Consider the following 22000-nt stretch of genomic DNA (forward strand, 5'->3'; position numbering starts at 1 on the left):
ATCAACAGGGACAGCGGGATCGGACCGTCGGGGATCACCTGGGCAGTTTTTACAACCTTCCTTTTCAGGTCATGGCGACCCGCGTCGAATGCACGCCCAGCTCGTCAGATATCTTGGCTTGAGGGACAGGAGACCTGCCCGATCAAAACAAGGCGCGAAGAGACAACTCACAAAAGTCCCCGCCTGGGCAAGCATGCAGGGTAGCTTCTGGTGCCGTGTGTAGAAGCTGGACAATCTTAGCTGCCTGGCCAGCTTTGGGAGCCAGATCTGAGGGGGAAGGTCCATGACTCTACGTAGGTTCTGGCTGGGAGATTTTCCGTCTTCTCGAGAGGGGGGAACGACCGGGGCCCAGGGAAGAAGCAATTAAGGTGCCAGCCAGCAGCCATCAGACGAGGGGCATGCAGGCGCGAGCTAATAGGCTTGCCGTTTGACCGCTGACGGGACGATTGGGGGCGCATTGAGCTTGTTGTCCAATACATCCGTCCGGTTGGCCATGGTTCTTTTGTTTCTCGTTCGACCGGCGTCACGGCTTGATTAAGCAGTTCGGGAGGGAGGCGATAATTGACTGGTAGAAACGGGGGTGGACTGGTGCAACCCAACCCAGCCCCCCCGCGGTCGTTAAGCAGATCCAGGCAGGTCAAGTGCCGGATTGCACGCAGCCGACCTGCCGGAACTGGGGTAGCGCGGCGGTAAGGATTCAGGAGTTTGGGGGGATCGCGCTGTTGACTTGGGGAAGAGAAGCTTCGCGGAGGCTAAGGCAGGCCCTGCTGCATGAGCCGCTTCTCTGCAAAGGATGCTTAATCTAGAATGTGGTATAATCGAACTGCGGCTAACAAGATGGAGTGCGAGAGGATTTGAGGCGTTTTCATATGGTAATGGCGAGCTTGGAGCTGAAGATGGCGATGCATGGCTCTACGCGAACCTTCAACGTCGGGTCATTTTTAGGTTTAGAACAGTGAGTTTAGCGAATGGGGCCCCAATTAAGGCTTATCTGCCATCACAAAGTCCGATACGAACTCATGCGGAGCAGCCCGACATCCTCTCACTCAGGTGGGCAACGATGTTCTCTGCGAGTCTGCGGTTGAGACAACAAGGACAAACGGACGACATGAGATTATGACATCTCATGTTAAGGTATGATGTCAGTTCGCGCACAACAGAAAAGTGAGAGCCGGGAATGAGATGGGCTCCGAGCACCTCGCAGTCCGGTGTTCCACAAGGAATACGACACGCAGGCGGATATCTGCATTTGCCGTCTGTTTTGGAGGAACACCGCTCGCACAGTGAACAACAGAAGCATGCGTGAGAACCAATACAACCTACCGTTATTCAAAGACGAGACTTTAATACGTAGAAAGGTCTCAGCTGAATAGTTGACTCAAAAGGACATGTCGCAGTCCGCACTTCATCCTTCACGATTTTTGGCCGCCTCGGGCATTGTGCACGGACCTTCTCACTATAAGATGAGGCAAGTCCCCATTCGCAAATCTCCAGCAATCGCAAAAAGTCCGTAGAAATTGAGGACATGGTTTGGTACGCTGAAAATTAAATGCAAACAATTCTTGATCTCTAGAAGATCGTCTATAAGCAGTTCAAAAGCTCAAAACGGCAAAAACAATGGACGAACAGGGAATCGAACCCTGGACCACTCACATGCTAAGCGAGTATTATACCACTAAACCATTCGCCCGTTGTTGAGGAAAGTGGGCTAGAAACCCAACCATCATGCCTTCGTCGCTCCGGTGCTGCTTTCACCCCCGCCCCAGCATTCTCTGTCTCCCGCCGAGGCCGATTGATCATTTCTTCTCTCCCTCAAGCTGAGTTCTCGATCATCGTAGCCCCCGAATGTAATTATTAAATCGAATCTCATCCCTCCTCGTTTACCGCGCATGTCGTCTGGCTATTGGCAAAGCACCGAATCCGCCGAAAAGCCATCCACGTCGATGCCTTCATGACTGTCTCAACTGTGCGATAGTCACATCAAACGCTTCAGGTTCCCGCCCGATAATGTCCTTCATATGACTCGTCACCACGGCTGCCTCTCCCGCCCGAATAGCATCCCAAGCGGTCGCCCAGGTCCTCGCCTTCTCCTGCGACCCGAAGCGCGCGACGACCTGCGGCAGCTTGACATACTCCTCAACACCAACCTGGCGAATTCGGACGTCTTTGCCGGCGACTTGCCCCAGAACCTGCACCGTCTCCTCCAGCGACCACTCCCTCGAGCCGGTGAGCAGGATTTTCTTGTTGACGTAGGCAAACTGGTCCGGGTCCCACGAGTAGTTCGCAATGAGCCGCGCCGTCGCCTCCCCGAGCTCGTTACGCTTGACCCATGCAACGCCGGGCCCGGAGCCGTCGTGGGGTATGAGGATCTCGTCCGCCGGCGCATTGATGTCGAAGAAGGCCGTGTAGATCGGGTACGATTCTGAGTAGAGCCCCTCGCGGATGGAGGTGAAGGTGAAGCTGGGGTCGGAGGTGGCTGCTTCTGTGAGGTGGCGCTCGGAGTCGAGGTGGGCTTGCATCACCTCCGCTATTGAGGTGTCCTGGTAGTCGCCGCCGAAGGCCAGGGAGCTGTAGAAGATGTGCTTAATACCGGCGCGGCGCGCTGCGTCTATGGCGGGTAGTTGCACCTGACAGAATTCTTGTGAGATGATCTTAACCCGGCACGATGAAGGGGGGACGTTACCTTTCTTCGGTAGTCGTGCACATGGCTTGGATAGGAGATGAGGAAGAGGACCTCGATGCCTGCAAACGCGGCTTCTAGATCGGAGGGGCTTGACTCGTACGAAGCCTTGCGCACTCTGACTCCGTGTTCGAGATGCTCTTGCGGGATCTTTTCTGGGTATCGGTTGATGAGGATGATTTGATCATTAGGGAGGAGCTTGCGCAGGTACTCGTAGGTACTGCCGCCCAAACCACCCGAGCCCGGAAAGATGCCGATAGACTTCATCGTGCTGCTCAAGATGCTCACTAGCGCTGATCGGATGATAAGATTATGAGTTGAACTATGAGTCCGCTTCTTGTGTCTAGCCGTTCACGCTATAATCTGGCCTCATGCGATGAGTTAGCTAGGCGGGTGGTGAAGATAAGATGAGATGATAAGCCGCAACATAATTGACGCGCATGATCACATCACGACCTGGAACTCGCTTGGCAAGGGACCTGCACCCACATTGACACCCGCATTACGTCACCGCGTCACTATTTACAGATTTTTAACCAGGCATGTTCCCTTGCACGGCAGCATTAGTAAGGCGGGATCGCACGATACGGAGCCTTGTTTTCTCCAGCACGTGTGTCCGTTTCCCCTCCGACTCGTCAATCTAGGGCCGATTCCGGGGCCGTGGGTTTGAGGCCGCCGATCACCGGCTTCCCTGCTTTTGCGGCCCCGCACTGCGGCCTTGATCGGCGCTTAGGGCGGCTTTGACAGCGTGCAGAGATCTTCAGGATGCAAGTTTATGTGAGTTCTAGAATCGTCCATGACAACATCTAGTGTCTCATTGGAGAGCTGTTCTTTTTGTGGGAAAAATATGTACATGAAGAATGAAAATGCCAGCACCTACATCAGGGCGGGGTCTACTTCCAGGAAGTGGTCGCACCCCGCTTCGCTCCATCGACAGGCATCAAGAAGTCGCTGGCCGCGATCTTGCCGTTCTTGTTACGCGCACCCGTGACAAGGCTGATGTCAATGCTCTTGAAGCTTGCGTTGCTGAGCAGAGGGGCCGAGTTGTCCCATGAGTTGTCTCTGGAGATCTGCGCGCCGCGCAGGGTGACCTGGCCGCCGTAGGTGACGTTGGTCGGGGAGCCCGGGCGGTTGACGGCGGCGATGTTGCGCTCGAGGACGCCAGTCGCGTTGACGCTGCGGAAGCCGACGGCGCCGTTCCAGACGGACGTGTTCTCCTCGAAGAGGAACTCGCCCGTCTGGGAGTTGTCGGTGAAGCCGTTGGCCTTGTTGCCGAAGGCGATGCAGTTGACGACGTCGCGCCCGGCGGGGAGGATGTCGCCTGCGCTGCCGCCGCCGAGCTTGAAGCCGTTGCCGTTGCCGGTGAAGTCGGGAAGGTCCTGGACGACTGGTCAGCTCTGGAGTACAGGAAGTGTTGGACTGAGAGGTCGACTTACCCAGCGGTTGTAGCCATTGCCCCAGGCGATGCTGTCCTTAATGGTCAACTTGGAGTGGAACTCCCTGCAAATGGTCAGCAACCCGGACACCACGCCTGTCACAAAACACTTACCAGAAGTCAACTCCATCGTCGGAGTTGTCCCAGAACCTGCTGCCGACAATGATGTTGCCCTCTCCCTTGCCCTCCTTGATGGCGATACCATCGGCATTCTCGCCGTTGTTCCTGGGATCGCGGTTTCCGTACGAGTCGAGGTAAGAGATCACGTTGTTAGACAGGGCACCCTGCATGTGGAAGCCGCTCTCGTAGTTATCCCGAGTCACGATCTGGTTGAAGCGCAAGTTGCTGCTATCCTTGACGTAAACACCATAGGGGCCGTGGGTGAAAGTGAGGCGTTGGAAGTTCCAGTAGTGGATGCGCTCAACGTGGAGGACGCCGCGCTCCTTGCCGGGGATCGAAGCACCCACCGGCGCGGGAGTGTTCGGCAGACCCTCGCCGTCGATGATGACTACCTCATCCGTGGCCGCACGCAGGGTAATCGGGGCCTGCGCGGTGCCGTTCACGGTGATGTTGATGTTCTTGAGGAGCTCGTATGTACCGCCGCGAAGGATGACAACGTCGCCGGGCTGGGTAATGTTGATGGCGGCTTGGATATCACCGAACGGCTTGGCCGAGCTGCCGTCCGGGGTCGGGTTGCCAGTGGGGGCGACGTAAATATTGGCCGCCAGGGCCAGGGGAAGACACGAAACAAGTGTTGATAGAAACAACATAATGGGCAGTTGTGAAAGAGTGTAAAAGTTGGGTTGACAAACAAAAATTCGCAGTTACGAAACGATACTGATTCCGTCCAAAGCCGACATCGTGGGACAGACTCGGCGTCGCCTTTATACAATCATCTTTTCCTTCCTCGATGCGGAACCAACCGTCGGATCCGACTGGCGCCGCTTACAGATACTGACCGTGCCAAAATGAAGCAGTCTTGGCGGCGTTCGCTGAGAGGGCCGGATTTCTTGGTTCTCTTTAACATACTTTACCGAACCGAGTGACTCCATCGTGAGTGGCAGCGGCTTGAGTCGAAAGGCCTGTGAGCAGATTTACAGGAGCTCAGCTCTAGCTGTTTTTGTTATCGGCCATAAGCGGACGTAGGGGTAACCCCTACCACGTTCATCAACGAGCACTGTAACGTGGTGCTGTGCCAAGACGTCTACGCAGCCCCAAATCTCAGAGGCACCCACAATTCTCGGGCGGGAGAAGCTCATTCCACCAGTTTGGATCGACCGAGCTCTCCGGAATTCAGAAAATCGTCAATATTAGGTTCGTTGCGATAGCGAGTTAGAATTCTGGACCTGGTGTCCCTCAAAAACTGAACTCGTATGTGATGTCCATCAGTTCTTTGCAGAACATCTTAGACATCATGTTGGACTTCTTTAGCGCACAGACTCTTTAAGATCGGAAGGACCAAATTCCTCCCGGGTTCAATTAGGAGCTCCGTCGACAGAACTTATGGCTTCATTTGACGAAAGATCTCTGCATCAATAAATTCAATAGACGATGCAGTATCCGAGGCTATTCCAGGTTCCCAGGCTGACGAACTAGTCAAAACTTCACTCTATTCCAAACAAGCTTGAATTAGAGTTCGAGAAAGCCCCGTGTACTCGTGGGCCGTCAATTCCATTGTGCGCCATCATGACTCAAACGAAAGCCCGACTTGACTAGTCAATCATGCTACTTGATAGTGCATTAGAACGTTCTTTTTTTTTTCCGAGCAGCTTTGAGATCCTGTCCCGCTGCTGACCTTTCACCCGAGTTGAGAATCATCCAAACACACCTCACATTAGCTGCTAAGCATCGTGACAAGGCTTCAACTTTTACATTGATGTCCTAGATGAATATGGATAACAAAATGAAGACACAAGCAATTGGTTCCATTGAATGATGACCGCTAAACTTTCAGCTCGGGAAATTCCATGAGACTTGTGCGACTGCAAGTGCAAGTAGGCACGATGAAGGCGTAATCGCAATCAAGCAGTCGGGCTCGGTTATTCTGATAGTTGAGCCTGAAGCGATCCAATCATTCATTCTTACATTTTAATACCTTACTGCAGCCACAAGTGCCAAGTTTCAGCTGGCTGCTGGTCTATTGGCTCGACTCCGACGCAACAATGCAGGTCAGCGATGACAACACATAGGCTAGCACTCAGAAGATGTTCTGATTGGATCTGCGTAGCTACTAGTGGTACGCAATGTCAGCTAATTGTGTACACTGCGTATCCCATAATCCAATATCATTTAAGAGACTCTTCATAGCCTCGGTGGACTTCCTCTTTACATTGCACTTTGAGCCATCCCATCCCAACAAGAGAATGGGAGATTGACCTTTGAACTTGCCTTCACTCTTGCGCCTCGTCTTGTAATTTGTACAGAACTTAGATCAACGTCAGCCAGTGCTGAATATTTCCTACGATAGACAGCGTAAGACTTCGACCATGATCTGGCTTATCAACGTCCACAGCGGCAAGCTGGAAAAGTTTCAGAACAACTTCCCACGCTACGCTATTCTTTCTCATACATGGGGAGAAGAGAAAGATGAGATACACTTCGGCGATATCCAGAAAGACCACCAGCTATCCAAGACCGGACCTGGCAGGATAAAATTCGATGGATGTTGCCAGCAGGCGAAAGCTGATGGCTTCGACTACGTTTGGATCGACACTTGCTGCATCGACAAGTCCCATCACACAGACTACTCAGAAGCAATCACTTCGATGTTTACTTGGTATCAGACCGCTGGCCGTTGCTATGCTTATCTTGCCGATGTGCCCGACAAGGCAACTTCGACGTTCGACAACGACTTCCGGCGAAGCCGGTGGCACACCAGAGGATGGACTTTGCAGGAGCTCTTAGCCCCCCAGGACCTAGTCTTCTACAGTCAAAGCTGGACCAAGCTAGGAGAGAAAGCCTCTATGACTAGCATGATCGAAAAGGCCACTGGCATTCCTGCTCAATTCCTTGGCGGTTTTCGGGATGCAAGCGTTGCCCAGCGCATGTCCTGGGCTGCCCAGAGAGTGACGACGAGAGGGGAAGACATGGCCTACTGTCTTTTCGGTATTTTCAACGTCAGTCTTCCAATCATGTATGGAGAAGGGGCTTCGGCTGCATTCAGCCGGCTACAGGAAGCCATCCTCCAGAGAACCCCAGACGCCTCCATTTTAGCCTGGGGACTTGATTTGTAACATGACGACCTCCACCCTCAACAACCTTCAATAAACAGATACGGGAACATTTTGGCCGCCAGCCCTCAGGGCTTCGTTAACTGTGGAACCGTAGTACCTTGGGAAAATGGTCACAGCGGACAACGCCTAGACGTGAACGGAGGCTACTATCACTTACAACTTCCACTGCACACAACCAAGACGGGACACACCTTTGGCTTGCTCAAATGCTATTCAAGGCCCCAGCAAAAGGGTTGCATAGGGATTCCTCTCTGTCAAGTCGAGCCAGGATCGGCAACGGACGAGTTTATGAGGCCCAAGGGAAGCAAAGCCATACAGCTATTTGACACAGATTTTTCACAAGAGCCGTCCAATTTGCGAATTCGAGACCTCTCACTGGCCGAAGACATCAGAAAGTTTGATCGTAGGTACGGTTACAGCATTGAAGTACCAGCCTCCAGCAAACTGGCCGTGTTCAATGTTTACCCGAAGGATCGGTGGGACACAAGTAAGAGATTTGGCATCACTGGCGTTGACTTCCGACGCGACGCTAAACAACTTTCATGGATCAGACTCCGGTACAGTGAGGAGCAAAGTCCAGACTTTGTCGTCATGTTGGAGTTGGAAATCAGCTCGTCGCAACCGCAGCTAACATGCCACCTCATGGTGGCCTCCAGATCCATGGAACTGGACACCCTTGCGCGTGAAATCCCCGCTCTTCCATCTCTCTCGCGGTTTACTGGAAGAGAAAGAGCTAGCAATGGCTGGTGCAATTTGACAGTTAAGCAAATAACCAAACGCCAAGGCGGCTATATCGTCTACGAAATATCGTTTGCTGAGTTGGAAAGACGACAAGTCGACTATCTGGACATTACTAGCGAGATTGAGTTGGTCGCGTGTGATCGTCGGCTTCAATTTCTATTTGAAGAGGATATTCAATTAGGTCAAAAGGTCAACAGAGCAGCATGTTCAGTTCTGGAAAAACAGGCGGACATTAAATACAAGGAAACACGACTTTTATCGATGAAGAAAGAGCTCGAGCGCTTGCCTCTGGAATTGGCTGAATCAGAGAGAGTCTTGAAGTCCGTCACCAAACAAGGTGAAAGACTGCAAGAGAAAAAGAACGAGATACTCCAGTCGATATCCTCCCTCAGCGGCCGCCTACCAATGGGTGTAGGAGTACAAAGGTTGATGCAATGGCACAATTCAGTTGCCCAAAGCCTCTCCCGTATCTTGCCAGCTCAAGATGCAGATATCGAGTCAATTTCCGATGAGAAGATCAGGCTGTTCATGCGGGCTGTTGCCATAGGTCATCTAGGAGCGATGGAATATCTTTCTGGGCAACTAGATGACGTCACCAAAGCCAGCACGAGTGCTGCAGCGTTGTCGACTGCCATCAGGTCAAGCAACATCGAGGCCCTCATCTGGTTGCTTGAAAGAGGATTCAACGTCAACTCTCAAGATGGTGACGGACTGACTCCTCTCGGGAGAGCCGCATCGGAGGGTTTGGTTTCCGTGTGTCTATTGCTGCTACAGCGCAGGGAAGACATTGACCTAGATATCGACCTAGAAGGTTCTGATGGTCGGAGCCCTCTTGCCTTGGCTGTGATAAGCGATCATGTTGAGATAGTTGGATTGTTACTGGATCAAAAGGCCAGCATTAGCAACATGGACTCCGGCGCAGACCAACATGCCCTAACTCTAGCCGCTCGCTACGGTCGGGTTGAGATCATGCGCTTGTTGCTGGACGCAAACGCCGATCTCGAAGCCGAAGATGGAAACGGAGAAACACCATTGACTATGGCAGCTAGCAAAGGTCATGATGGTGTATTGCAATTATTGATCGATCGCAAAGCCAACATTGAGGCTACTGGCCGCAATGGCAGCACTTGCCTGGCGGTAGCAGCCTATGAGGGTCATGTGCGAATCAGTCGTCTGCTACTCGATCATGGCGCGAATGCGAACGCAAGAGATGATGACGGCATCACGCCATTGCACTTAGCAGCCAGAAAGAACCACCACCACGTGGTCAGGCTCCTTTTGGATAACGACGCCGATGTCGATGTCAAGGATCAATGGGGCTTGTCTCCATTAGCAGCAGCTGCTTATGAAGGCTTCGAACAGACGGGGCAGCTTTTGCTAGACAGGAAAGCTTATATCGAGTCAAGCGCGAACAACGGAAGGACCCCACTGATATGGGCAGCTGCCAATGGACACCATCACATGGTCCAGTTGCTCATGGATAAAGGTGCGGATCTTGGAGCCAGAGAACTGGGCGGTCGAACTGCGCTGGAGCATTGCCTGTATAATGAGGATCTAACCACCACCCGTGCTCTTCTAGGGAAACGCCTCCCGGTAGAACAACAAGACATACACCTCGACAGAGCTATGAACATAGCGATAGCGAAGGCCTTCAGCGAAGTGGTTCGGCTTTTGCTCAGGGAAGGATGCAGGATATTCACCAACGACCAAAAAAGCGGCTTTTTGAAGTACGCAAAGGATTGTGCCGAAGATATGGGAGATGACAAAGCTCAGGCAATGAATGAGATTATTACGATGTTGGAGGACGCCATCACACCCAGAGAGCGAGGACGATCTTGGTCGCCGAACGCCTATCAACAGAGCCGCAGCAGCAGTGATGACAACGGAAAATATGATGACCCTAGGTGGAAACATAAGGTCGCCAGGTACAAGAAAAGTGCTAAGAAAAGTGAGCAAGGAAGTCGCATATACCCTTCATCACAAATTCATCAAGGGCAGCGTGGAGAAGCATATCCTTCCGATTGTTACAATCGCAATAGAGGGTCTGATACATTGATGGTCGACGGGGAGAACAAAAGACCGCGGTCATCGTTTGAAACGACCTGGGAGCCGAATAAACACCCAAGAACAAATTGAAAAGCTCCAGTCAGCCTCCTGAAGCTAGAGGCAATTAAGACCAAAAGGCCATTGGTTATGGCTACCTCAGAGTTGACGTTGAAGTGTGGCATGGACGTTGATCCTGGGATGAGGCGATTGATAGATAGATCACTTGGGACTGAGCTGGCCAATATATGAACGAGTTTCTCCTTGCCACAGACAATCAAGCCGTACTCACATAGTGTACGTGAGGTCGACTGGCGCGACATTCAAAGTTGTCTCATATGAATATAATAGTTGAACTCGTCGAGTCTGATGTCTGGATCGAGCCAGTATGCCATAACTCAAGCAACTCAGGCGCGAACACACCTTCTTCAAAGAATACTGTGGTTTCAGTACAGAGTTTTCTTTCGATTTAAAAAGGCTTTCGGCCTACCTGAACAGAGCATATCGGATCCCGCGGTTTGCGATATGCTGTTGCCACCGTTTGATACCCACCTAATTCCAAGGACTTAATTCCGCCGATCCTCCAAGGAAAGGCCACCAACAACAGCAATGAAATACTTACCCTGACTTCCAGCAACGATGCCTGACAATGCGCCCATCAGTTAGTGGTTCTGCGCCTTAATGACTTGAGTCATTGACACTGACAGCGGTCAGCCGTTTCAAACACCCAGGCACCCAGCACTAACTTAACCCCTTTTCAGAAGCAAAGCCGACCGGCGAGCCCCTAAAAGCTTCAAGCTTGTTCGACTGCAGACCAGCTACGACAAAAGGAGCTTGGCGACGCACCCAGGGACAGCGAGCGAAATGATCCATCCCGTGTTCGCAAATGACAATCCAACTGTCGATCTTACAGAAAGTGAACACTGTCAGACGCGAGACTTGGCGCTTTTCATCGGGGACTCCAGATTCTAGAGTCCAGCGTTGCAGTCAAGCATTCGCGAAGCCCTAAGAACCAACCCCCGCAACTCCATTGGCTGGATGAGTCCAAAAACAGCGCCGGCGATGAGAAAGGGGTCTGCCCGGGGTATTGTCACCAGACGGCAGACCCTTGGTGCTCCCCGTGTCTCCACTAAACATCGGCTGGCATCTCGCTGAATCTTCGTCCCGAGTTTGGGCGCCTTCTTATGTACGTGAGATTTCGCGATTGATTGAAGTACTTTGGGCGAAGCGTCAGAGGCCCGCCAAGCGTTAGAGTCGGTCATTAATCTGGTGCAACCATGACAACGTTGATTGATGATCATAATGTGTCAAGTGCAAATCCTCAACACCAAGTAAAACTCAACTCTCACAGAACAACCCATCTCGCCATGATTCAAAATAGCTTCATTCATCCTCCAAAGAGATCGAGAGATCTCGCCATTTACGAAAAAAGGGGCATGATTTTCGGAATGCGGGGGAGGCATTGGCCTGGATCTTAGTAGACGTGGGGCCACGCTATATCCAAGACGCGTGTTTGTCCCGGCAGCTCGGAGTCGAAAGGGGATCCCAGACGCAACAGCTTCGCAATGAGACGACGCCACGGCTGAGCCTGCTGGCGCGGCCTATCTAACGTCAAACAGGATGGCCTGTTATGTTGTTTGGCAGGTCTGCAGAGCACTTCGGGACTTGCGAGCCGCACCACGGAGGAGCTGCCAGTCAGATAGATTAATTCCTGCCGCAGCGGAAGGAAACCCGGCAAGGTTAAGCTTTCACTAAAAAAACCCTCAATCTCCAAAAATGGAAGCTATCGTTGCAGGTCTTGGCCTCTTTAAAGACGGCGTGCCCAGCTTTCCAACGGCCGCGCAGTCTGGTTTCCTGTCTGGTGTCTTGCGCGCAGCTTGCCGCGAGGGAAACGACTTCGACGACTTGTTCCAAACACATGGTGGAGGATGGTTCGACTACTTTTTTCATCGCGATACGGCGCTCAGTCGACACCCGTCCTCGCGGCGGCGGCATTCATCACGCTTACCGTTGTCTACTTACTGCGATTTAACGGTCATATTACACCATTCAGCTCAGCAGAGTTCAGCTTTCGAACGTCGACAACATCAGGACTCAACCTCGATGCAATCAATAAGACGGCACAATACTTTGTCGACTACCCTCTCGGACCCCCATACAAGAAGATCTTTGGCGAACTTGGCGAGAGGACAAAGATCTTGCGCTCATGGATTGAGGCATTGGAGGAGAGGACGCCAAAGGGACAGCGGCTTGTGGGGGCTGAGAGAGACTTCTTAGCCGAGCAAATCGAACGAGTCGCGGCATCCCTGTACCCTTTCCTGCAATCTCCGCCAAGAGACCCTCACAGCCGGTCACCCCTCGCGGATCTTCGGCGAAGCTTTGGGAGTGCGGAACCCCCTGTTCGTCAGCCCCAGCAGCAGCAGCTCCCAGTCGTCCCAGTCGTCGAGGACAGCGTCGATGCAGTCGCCGGCGCACCGGCAGCAGCGGCTGACGCTATCTCCAGGAGGCAAGCGGACGACGGCATCTATAAGCCGAAAAATGCGGGAATCGTCATCCCCACCGGATCTGGCACGCTGCGATTCGCGTGCCATCTGGTGGCGTCGCTGACGCGCGTGCACCGAACCACGCTACCGATCCAGATTGTGTACGCCGGCGACGAGGACTTGAGCGAGGAGGACCGTGATACACTTGTTCAGGCCGCTGCCACGGGCGATAATGGCCACATCGAGTTCCTGGACATTACAACCGTGTTCAATGACACCACTCTGAGATTGGCGGAGGGAGGATGGGCGATCAAGCCGTTTGCCGCGCTCGGCAGTCGCTTCGAGGAGGTGATTCTCCTGGACGCCGATGTCGTCTTCATGCAGGCGCCCGAACAGCTGTTGCAGCAGCGAAGCTATCGCGATAAAGGCGCGCTGCTCTTCCACGATCGACTCCTTTGGAAGGGCCAGTTCCCCGAACGACACGATTGGTACCACGAGATGATTAAGCGCCCGAGCGAAGAACTGTCGAAATCGCGTGTCTGGACAGAGAGATACGCCGAGGAGGGGGACTCTGGTATCGTTGTGCTCAACAAGGGACGACTTGATGTTCTCATGGGTTTGCTACACATCGGCTGGCAAAACACCTACGCAGTGCGCAACTCATGGACGTATCGGATTACCTACGGCGACAAGGAAACATACTGGATCGGTCTGGAAGTGACGGGATCGAAATACTCCTTCTCGAGGCATTACGGCGGCATGGTTGGCTGGAGATTTCCGATTCGCGGAGTCCAGACGGACATGACACAGGTGTGCAGCTTCGTGATTGCGCACGTGGACGAGGTGGATAATCTGCTGTGGTACAACGGTGGACTGCTGAAGAATAAGATGGGCAACGCAACGGAGTTCGAAGTTCCGACGCACTGGATGATTGACCAACAATGGGTCAAGGGTGCGAAGAAGAAGGATATGAGCTGCATGGTCGGCACAAACGTGAGAGAGCTGTTGGATCACGAGAAGAATATCCTGGGCAAGAGCATAGAGGCTGCCCAAGATGTTGATGTTTCGCTTGAGTTGGTGTAAATATATAGAAAATAGAGATTCCCTTTTTTCCTGTTCACCAGCTTGCTCACAACAGTGTTCGACGGTCTCAGCTACTCGGTATAAAGTTTGGGTTGCTGCCCTGTCCGCTCCGCTTCAGAAAGTATCTTCCTATTCGCTTTCTTCAATAGGTACTTCATCAGCAATGATGAGACAACACTCAACGCCGAAAATGCCATCATGAGAAGCATTGCCATGATGTACCGGGGCCCGTCCGATGATGGGAAGAAATAGGGACTCCAAATGTTCCCCAGCTGGGATAGAAGATTCATGATAGCAGTGGCACATGCTCTCTTTTCGGGTGTTTGATTGAGAGAGGATGCGGCCCAGGAATAAACTGCAGCATTCGCAGCAAAAGCACCCGAGCAGTAAAGAAACGAGGCGAAATATCTGGCAGGAACATTGAGGGTTGCCGTCGAGATAATGAACCCTACGATGGCCACAACCATCGGTACGCTGATGTGGTAGCCGCGCTCATTGAAGTGGTCGCTTGAGCGAGCTACGATGAAGGAGACGGCGGCCCCGAATAAGTATGGAGGGGCCGTCAGAACCAGCGTGATGGTGCGGGTGCCAAGGTGCATGGAGCTGACGATACTATAGTTGATTGGGATCAGCCATCGGTCTCTTTGAACTCGTTGGTAGAGGATACTCACGTTGGGAAGAAGTTGTTGAAGCCGTACGCGGTGTGATTTGCGCATAGGATAATAACCTGGAACTATTCAGCAAAGTACTTGTTGAAGATCGTACACGAAACTCACAAATATCCACGTGCGGATGTCTTTCACAGCAAGAAGCAGCCCATGCCATATGGACCGGTCGGCTTCAGGTACGGAGACCCGATCTAAAGCGATACGTTGCTGTACAAGCTCGAGCTCGTCAGCACTAAACAGCCATTTCCCACTTCCCGTCTGGGAATCGGGGAAATCGGGCAAAAGAGCGAAGGCACATATGGCGGCAAGTGCACTTCCGGCGCCCTCAATGATGAACAGCCACTGCCATCCATGCAGACCCGCCTTATCAGATAGACCAGAGAAGATGCCAGCGGCAATAAGTCCGGAGAACGCCGTAGCTAAAACCAGACCTGAGTAAAGCACTGCGGTTCTGAGAGCAAGCTCTTTGCTGGTGTACCAAGCCGATAGCATGAAGAATGCCTTCACGATGATCATGTTAGCAGAAGAAAAAGCTCTGATTCAGTTAAAGGTTTGCATACCCCTGGAAAGAAAGGGGCCTCCACGATGCCGAGGAAGAACCGCACCGCAATCAAGCCTGAGTACTTGTGGACACCGGCCGTGGCTGCCGATATAGCCGACCAGACAATAACACAGGATGGTAGATACAGGCTCGGACGAACTCGTGTGAGGATCATGTTGGAAGGAAGTTGAGCAAGCATGTAGCCGACGTTAAGAATTGATACGGCGACATTGAATTGAGTACCATGTAGGCCAAGGTCTTCTTCAAAGTTGTCAAGACGGGCTTGTGTGCTTTAATTAGCAAAACTTCTAGCAGTTAGATGGATGAGTGATTGTGACTTACGCGATGTTGTTTCTGTCGAGGTAGTTGAACATGTAGAGAACCCAGACTACTGGTAGCAAGGTCATGTCCAGTTTGCGGACGACACGGCGTTCGGCTGCTTTCCATTCATGGCTCTCATGATAACCGAAGGAACTATGTCGGTGCTTGCTCTTCTGGCCTTGTCTCGTTGAAGATGCCTTGAGTTCGAAAGACTCGCCTTCCTCAATATGAGCACTAGAGGGTTCCGTGATGTTGTTCTTCACAGATGTCATCATTTTGAAAGCTGTAGCCAAGCTGTCAAAACTCACGAAAGATTCTCGAACTGAGAGAATATTGAAGAGCTTGACGACATTAGAATGATGATAACCTTTTATGCACCACCCACGCTCTCACAAACATGGTCAGCTGGAAGGTGACTCCCGGCACCACGTCTCATGCGGCCAAGTATCTGCAAGTACCCCAGATATACAAACTCTTCCCCATGGGGAGATTCTGGAGACTTCCGAGAAGAGACTGACTTAGAATGTGTCCTCCTATCGGCGCTCAGTTCCGATGCGGGGAGGCCGATCGGGGGCCATATGTACGCTGCAAGTCCGATCGGCGATGAATGAGACCGGTCCGGACTTTATCTACGTAACTCTCAGAATATAAGAAGCACTGCAAGAGTCACTGGCTCAAGGTATAGTTTAAAGAGGCTCTACAAATGAACAGGGTCATTTGACTGTTATCAACTTTCATTCCGCTCATCCAGACTGCTAGAGCCTGCCTACCGCCTTGAGCTTCATTTTCTTCATTACCAATCCGGGCAACCTATCCTAATCACCATGGGCTCCGTTCCCGTTGATCAAAAAGACACATCTGGTGCATCTGCCGGTGCCAGGTTGAGACAACTTCTAGAGCGTGATGAGATTCTCATTGCTCCCGGCGTGTATGAGGGCTACAGCGCCCGTATCGCCCACGAAGTCGGCTTCGACTGCATCTACATGGTATTCAAGCAATCTCTTCGGGGCAGCCCTTATTTGAACCCAGATTGCTGACGAATTGTATCCAGACGGGAGCTGGGACATGCGCCTCCAAACTCGGGCTGCCTGACCTCGGCTTCGCATCTCTCAACGATATGCGCGAGCACGCAGAAATGATTGCAAATCTCAACCCATCAGTGCCCCTCATAGCGGATGCCGACACAGGGTACGGCGGCCCAAATATGGTCGCGCGTACCATCGCACAATATCATCGCTCAGGCATCGCCGGCCTTCACATCGAAGACCAAGTCCAAACCAAGCGCTGTGGGCATCTAGGCGGCAAGGCGGTAGTTGACATTGAAACGTTCCGACAACGTATCGCAGCTGCTGCATACGAGAAGAAGCGCCTAGGCTCAGACATCGTCATCATTGCAAGGACCGACGCACTCCAAACCCATGGCTTCGATGAGGCGGTACACAGGCTCAGGGTTGCCGCTTCAGCCGGTGCCGATGTCGGATTTCTGGAAGGAGTTACAACAGCCGAGGAAGCAAGAGAGGTCTGTAGGCAGATGGCGCCTACGCCTATGCTACTCAATATGGTGGAACATGGTGCCACACCGTCATGGACCCCGGCTGAAGCCCAGGAGCTCGGCTTCAAAGTCATCATCTACCCATTCGCGTCCATCGCTCCGGCATACCAGGCGATCAAGGATGTCTTTGTGAAAATCAAGAAAACAGGAAAGACAGGTCTAGAGAAGGATTTCACCCCGAAGAAACTATTTACCATTGTCGGATTGGAGGAAGCTATGTCTGTTGATACGGCAGCAGGTGGAAACTTTTACAACAAGGTGTAATCCGGTCGGTGCTTTGAGAGGAGGCGCCGGCGCATGTTTGCTTCATCTACAGACTTTCATCTCTACCAGCTCGAGGAAGAATTCTTTGTAGAATAGAAATTTCTGTCATGATCTAAACCAACATAAAGTCGGCCTGCTTCCGAGATGACGTCGATGATGGGTTTGCTCACAAAGGTACCCCGCGCCGTGTTGGTCATCCTGCGCTAGCCATCTGCACCAAGCTCCGATCGGAATTCCGATCGGCTCAAAACTGTTCCTCCTTTTCTTCTCTCCACAATTTATCGACTTAACCGCCACTCCGGCCAGGTTCCGTATCGGCCTTCCTTGTCAATTGTTCCTACATTTTGCTCCCGAAATGCAAAGCCCAAGGACTGCAACATCCCCAGGAGACAATAGTCCATCTTCCAGGGCAACGCGATCTAGATCCGGTGTTACTTCCGTAAGTGCGTCAGAGAAGACGCCTGGCGACGTCGCATCACGAAGGAAGGCTTGTAATCAATGTAAGCAGCAGAAGGTCAGCACTCACTGGATCTTGTTACCGGCCTGATGATTATGCTAATGATGGTACAAAGCTTCGTTGCGAATATGTATTTCAAGGAGCACACAATCGGATGCAAAGCCAATGCCGGCGGTGTCACCGGCTAGAACTTGAATGCAAGATTGAGAACGGTTTCAGAAGAACCAGAAAGAGGAGGTAGGACAGCCCTTGTTAATCCAAACCATGGAAGGAAGAACCATGACACTGACAATTGATACGTTGGTCAGGCGGTCCACTGACTTTCAGGATGAGATTGTTGAACTGAAAAGGCAGCTCAACGAAGCCCAGGCACAGGCCTCAACTACTTCGCATACCCTTGCTGGGGAGGAAGTTGAAGCAGAATGGGCGATGGCGACAGAAGGAAACAGCCGACATCTTGATTTCAGTCTCAATAACGCCATTATAGCTTATCCCGATGATACTGCGTTGTCAGTCGCACCACTTTCAGGAAGTATTGATGCGATTCGATCCCCAGGAGGAGACACAACCACCACAGAACAGTCACGGGCCCCAGGTCTAACAACAAGGCCTGAGATTGACCAACAGACAACACGCCGATTGCCCCGAGGGTCTTTCAATGTGCCTCGTCCACGAGCATTGGGCAATGCCGTACTCTCTGTGGAAGAAATTGAAGACCTATTCCAGATGTGAGTATTGCAGCAGTCTCTTAAAGTGGCAAATCTTTACCAGAGTGACATCAAACTGACCCTGATACTTAAAACAGTTTCAAAATGTGCTATCATCCCTTTCTGCCAGTGATAGATACGGCGAGAACGCCGCATGAATACTACGAACTCTCTGGACTCCTTTTCTGGGTAATTATATCCATCGCTGCCAGACGACTCAAGTCACAGCCAACACTGCTGCCGAAGCTGGCTCGTAACGTGACCGACCTGCTCTGGAGAACTGTGCGAACTACACCATATTCTGTGCATGTCGTTCAGGCTATTGCGTTGCTATGCACATGGCCATTCCCGACCAGCAGCAGTACATCAGATCCGACATTCATGTTGACGGGCTTGATGATTCAGATGGGCGTACAGATGGGACTCAACCGTCCTCTTGACGCACAGGACTTCTCGAAAGCGCCCTTGGAATTGACTGATATGGAGCTTGCTGAATGGACAAGGACGTGGGAAGCATGTATGATTGTCTCTCAAAGGTCAGTACCTGTGCCGGCCAAGCAATATTCGGCTGAGATTAGGCATTTGATCTGCATAGACATACTGAAGCTTTCCTCACCAGTGCGACTATTGGGTGCGGCTTGCAAACACCCTTACAGCTGTACGGCTCAGGCATTTCGCAAGACGATGGGGTACGCAACGATATAGAAAGCGCCGTCGACAACGCCAAGTTTAAATACAACCTCATGATTGAGACATTTCGAAGTCGAGTCACCATGGCTCTACTGGACAAACCACGAGATGCCAGGCATCAGCCGGCTACTCGAGAACGACTCATTCTATATCGGCTTTTCAACAAAGAGATCACTGAAATTGAGGGCAAGAGCCTGAACATCTCAAGTGCGACTGGTCAGTATCATTCGCGATTTCAGGGACCCCAGCTGACATATCGAATAGAAGTAAAGACGTGGCATTCCACGGCGGCGCGGCTTCATCTGCATGCGTTCTATCTTTTCGACCATGCTTCATCTGAGGGCTATGAAGAGCGCATTTGTGCCCTCTACGCCACAGCTTCTTCTTTGATCGACTCAAGTCGGATGCTAGACGAGCGCCAAGTCCAATTCTTCGACTATTGCCCTTTTTTCTGTTATCAGATCTTCGTATGTGCATCCATGATTGTCCTCAGGATTGCATCGAACGGCCACTTCCGCTCGATGGTTGATGCAACCGAGGGAATGAAGCTTGTTGAAGCATCCATCGCAGCTCTGAGGAAGATGAGCGTGGTCAACAACGATCTGCCAGCCCGCTTAGGCGATGTCATCGGGTTCTTCTGCGCCTTGCCCGATCCTACCAAGATCGGTGGCACGACAGTCGAGGATATCCAACTGAAGCAGGTTCGGAATCGGCTGAGCGTTAGTGTCGTACATGATTGTCTCGCAACTTGGCGGAAACACTTTATGGCGGAGACCGAGGGCTCGGCTCAACGCCAGCGCGTGGAAGGCGGCGGGTTGATTGCGAGTAGTTTCAGAACACCTGTGGGCGATTCTCCATATCTAGGTGGGCTATCCAGTATCGGAGACGCACAAAACATGTTCGGGCTGGACTTTTCGTTTGATAACTGGGATTTCTCGGTCTAATACGATTTCTAGTCTGTTTCTTACGTCGCCTCCCCAACAAACCTGATGTCTCACGCAGCGATTCCATCTGTTGCAGGCGGCCCCTTGTAAACTGGTGTGGGGGATGTCAGTATAATGCACGCAAAGTTTAGATGCCAGGAATAACGAACCTTTCCGTGCATGAACCCGGTACCATATGGCGGATAGCACGGCGAAACCAACGAAGACCACACTAGCGTAATTCATAGAGACTGCCGTGACTGGCAGCGCAGTGGGCATACTGAACAAGACCGTTTGGAAGAAGATCCAAGCAATAGCAATGCAGTTGACGAGCGTGCCGATCTTTGGTCCACAGGTATAACGAGCCCCATTGACCTCTTTACGTCCATGCATCAAGCTGATGAGGATGGGGATGAGGTAGCTAATTTCCAGGGCCATCACACCAACGGACACGAATGCTGTGAACGCCGAAGTGCTTCCGATGTTGATGAGACCAAGCAGCATTTCGACAACGGTGACTAGAATGACGGCGTTGACGGGAACCCCCAACTTTGCGTCGACTTTGGACCACAGGTGAGCACCTGGGATGGCGTTGTCTCGAGCAAATGCCCAGGTGCAACGAGATGCGGCGACTGTGATACTCAGACTGCAACCGATTGTGACAATCAAAACGAGAATCATGAGCCCAAGACCGCCACCGGGGGTGCCCATGGCGGCGCTGAAAACAACTGGCAAGGCCTGGCCGTAAGGGGATGCAATGATCTGATCCAGTGGGGCCAAGGTAAAGCAGATAGGCAGGATGAAGAACAAGCCAGCCACACCTTGAATAGGAACAGTGAGTGCGATGGCTTTAGGCACTCTGACAGATGGATCTTTGCACTCCTCGGCCATGGCGGAGATCATTCCGACAGCGCAGAAGACGTATGCCGAGGGCAAGAGACCGATGAAGAACGTAAAGTGTTCCCACCCGGAGAATGTCTCTTCGTAGTGGCCTAGGGCATAGGCCGCATCGTGACGGCCTGCCTTTGCCTGGACTGAGAGTGCGACCAAGACGACGAAGATGGTCACCCCGATGAATCCCGAACAGAATGCGTCCACAGTCGAGAGCCATCGATTGCAGAAGATGACCACCACCGCCGTGAATATCGTCAGACCGTAGAATACGAGAAGAAGCTGCCACGACGTGGCGACCCAAGTCGGCTCCATCATAGTGATTGTTCCGGCGAGGAGTGATGCAAAGCCGAAGTTGACAGAGAGCGTGATGGTCCAGTTGGCAATCAGCCAGGTCCAGCCAGTGACGAAAGAAAGAGCTGCCTTGCCTCTTGATGCAACTTGGAAGGACCAGTAGTACGGACCGGCCGAGGTTGGATACCTAGAGGCCAATTCCGCTACTGATAAGGCGACACATTGGCTGAGGAGGGCGACAACTATCCAGCCAACAAACAGGGCCAATGGACCACCGCCATAGATGACATTGATCAGAGGCCCCCCAAGTCCGTATGGTATCGAGCAGATGGCGAAGGATTGGAAGAGAAGCGTGCGCGTAGATCGGTTTCGGTGCAGGTTGGATGGCTCGTAGCCCAACTGCTCCAGTGTCTCGACATCGCCCGCAGCGACGCTGTGTAATGTGCCGCTCCGAGACGACCTCCTGCCATTACTCGTCGGCTTCGCTTCCACCTCGGGCTGGAAGTCCTCATATTCGGTTTTCGCCATTTTGTCTTGTCGTTGAATTCGCGGAGAAGTGCGACGAAGATAGAGTTTCACGGCCACACGTCTGAACTACCACGGGAGCCGGCCAATTAATAGCATTCGGGAAACCATGCTGAGGTCACAGCTTGTGACATCCCGTGCCATGCTCTGGAATATGCCTGTAAGACAAGCTGCCCTCGAGGGCGGACCAAAAGCTTGTCTGATAACGCTGGCCTATCTGTTCCCTACAAACAACCTAGCTCCATGTCACCGGATCCCAGTCACCCTTTCCACAACAAGCTAGCTGCCGATAACAGAAGCTTTTTCGCGGCACCCCATCGACCACTCATATCAATCTCGTCGAGACATCTCGCATCCGAGTGGATGCCAAGGGTGCCAAGGCGGGGTAGCAAGGGACGGAGCTGTTTGAACAGACGCGCAGAGGCAGGGAAGGTGGCTGGTCCGGGCGAGGACAATTCTTCGGACGGCC

The 22000-nt window shown here is 52.3% G+C and overlaps 9 protein-coding genes across 9 annotated transcripts; 5 read left to right on the forward strand and 4 right to left on the reverse strand.

Annotated features, from left to right (window-relative positions):
* Nucleotides 1-1949: 1949 nt before the first annotated feature.
* qorB-0 (Quinone oxidoreductase 2) lies at nucleotides 1950-2947 on the reverse strand (the record flags this gene model as incomplete). Its single annotated transcript, XM_032030260.1, has 2 exons — nucleotides 1950-2627; nucleotides 2684-2947. The coding sequence occupies 2 exons, from the start codon at nucleotides 2945-2947 to the stop codon at nucleotides 1950-1952; spliced, it is 942 nt and encodes a 313-aa protein (XP_031889944.1).
* A 626-nt stretch (nucleotides 2948-3573) lies between these two features.
* Nucleotides 3574-4885, reverse strand: pelL-0 (Pectate lyase L; the record flags this gene model as incomplete). Its single annotated transcript, XM_032030259.1, has 3 exons — nucleotides 3574-4059; nucleotides 4117-4180; nucleotides 4230-4885. 3 exons carry the CDS (start codon nucleotides 4883-4885, stop codon nucleotides 3574-3576), a joined length of 1206 nt encoding a protein of 401 aa, XP_031889943.1.
* Nucleotides 4886-6601: 1716 nt separating this feature from the next.
* CGGC5_v012618 (Vegetative incompatibility protein HET-E-1) lies at nucleotides 6602-7348 on the forward strand (the record flags this gene model as incomplete). Its single annotated transcript, XM_032030258.1, has 1 exon — nucleotides 6602-7348. The coding sequence occupies one exon, from the start codon at nucleotides 6602-6604 to the stop codon at nucleotides 7346-7348; it is 747 nt and encodes a 248-aa protein (XP_031890068.1).
* Nucleotides 7349-8650: 1302 nt separating this feature from the next.
* Nucleotides 8651-10145, forward strand: ANK1-1-0 (Ankyrin-1; the record flags this gene model as incomplete). Its single annotated transcript, XM_066152724.1, has 2 exons — nucleotides 8651-10037; nucleotides 10129-10145. The coding sequence occupies 2 exons, from the start codon at nucleotides 8651-8653 to the stop codon at nucleotides 10143-10145; spliced, it is 1404 nt and encodes a 467-aa protein (XP_066007994.1).
* A 1915-nt stretch (nucleotides 10146-12060) lies between these two features.
* On the forward strand, nucleotides 12061-13698 carry MNT3-0 (Alpha-1,3-mannosyltransferase MNT3; the record flags this gene model as incomplete). Its single annotated transcript, XM_032030257.1, has 1 exon — nucleotides 12061-13698. One exon carries the CDS (start codon nucleotides 12061-12063, stop codon nucleotides 13696-13698), a length of 1638 nt encoding a protein of 545 aa, XP_031889945.1.
* Nucleotides 13699-13769: 71 nt separating this feature from the next.
* On the reverse strand, nucleotides 13770-15503 carry CGGC5_v012621 (putative transporter; the record flags this gene model as incomplete). The annotated part of the gene is made up of 5 exons (XM_032030256.1): nucleotides 13770-14310; nucleotides 14370-14425; nucleotides 14475-14867; nucleotides 14927-15197; nucleotides 15250-15503. The coding sequence occupies 5 exons, from the start codon at nucleotides 15501-15503 to the stop codon at nucleotides 13770-13772; spliced, it is 1515 nt and encodes a 504-aa protein (XP_031890067.1).
* Nucleotides 15504-16052: 549 nt separating this feature from the next.
* Nucleotides 16053-17044, forward strand: bcpA-1 (Carboxyvinyl-carboxyphosphonate phosphorylmutase; the record flags this gene model as incomplete). Its single annotated transcript, XM_032030255.1, has 2 exons — nucleotides 16053-16214; nucleotides 16280-17044. The coding sequence occupies 2 exons, from the start codon at nucleotides 16053-16055 to the stop codon at nucleotides 17042-17044; spliced, it is 927 nt and encodes a 308-aa protein (XP_031889940.1).
* Nucleotides 17045-17399: 355 nt separating this feature from the next.
* Nucleotides 17400-19842, forward strand: LEU3-1 (Regulatory protein LEU3; the record flags this gene model as incomplete). The annotated part of the gene is made up of 6 exons (XM_032030254.2): nucleotides 17400-17558; nucleotides 17617-17738; nucleotides 17810-18229; nucleotides 18307-18744; nucleotides 18828-19114; nucleotides 19163-19842. The coding sequence occupies 6 exons, from the start codon at nucleotides 17400-17402 to the stop codon at nucleotides 19840-19842; spliced, it is 2106 nt and encodes a 701-aa protein (XP_031889942.2).
* A 50-nt stretch (nucleotides 19843-19892) lies between these two features.
* Nucleotides 19893-21534, reverse strand: CGGC5_v012624 (putative amino-acid permease; the record flags this gene model as incomplete). Its single annotated transcript, XM_032030253.1, has 2 exons — nucleotides 19893-19933; nucleotides 19992-21534. 2 exons carry the CDS (start codon nucleotides 21532-21534, stop codon nucleotides 19893-19895), a joined length of 1584 nt encoding a protein of 527 aa, XP_031889941.1.
* Nucleotides 21535-22000: the final 466 nt, after the last annotated feature.

Source organism: Colletotrichum fructicola (assembly GCF_000319635.2).
Source record: "Colletotrichum fructicola Nara gc5 chromosome Unknown KSG_Nara_v1_contig07, whole genome shotgun sequence".
In the NCBI taxonomy this organism is placed as follows: domain Eukaryota; kingdom Fungi; phylum Ascomycota; class Sordariomycetes; order Glomerellales; family Glomerellaceae; genus Colletotrichum; species Colletotrichum fructicola.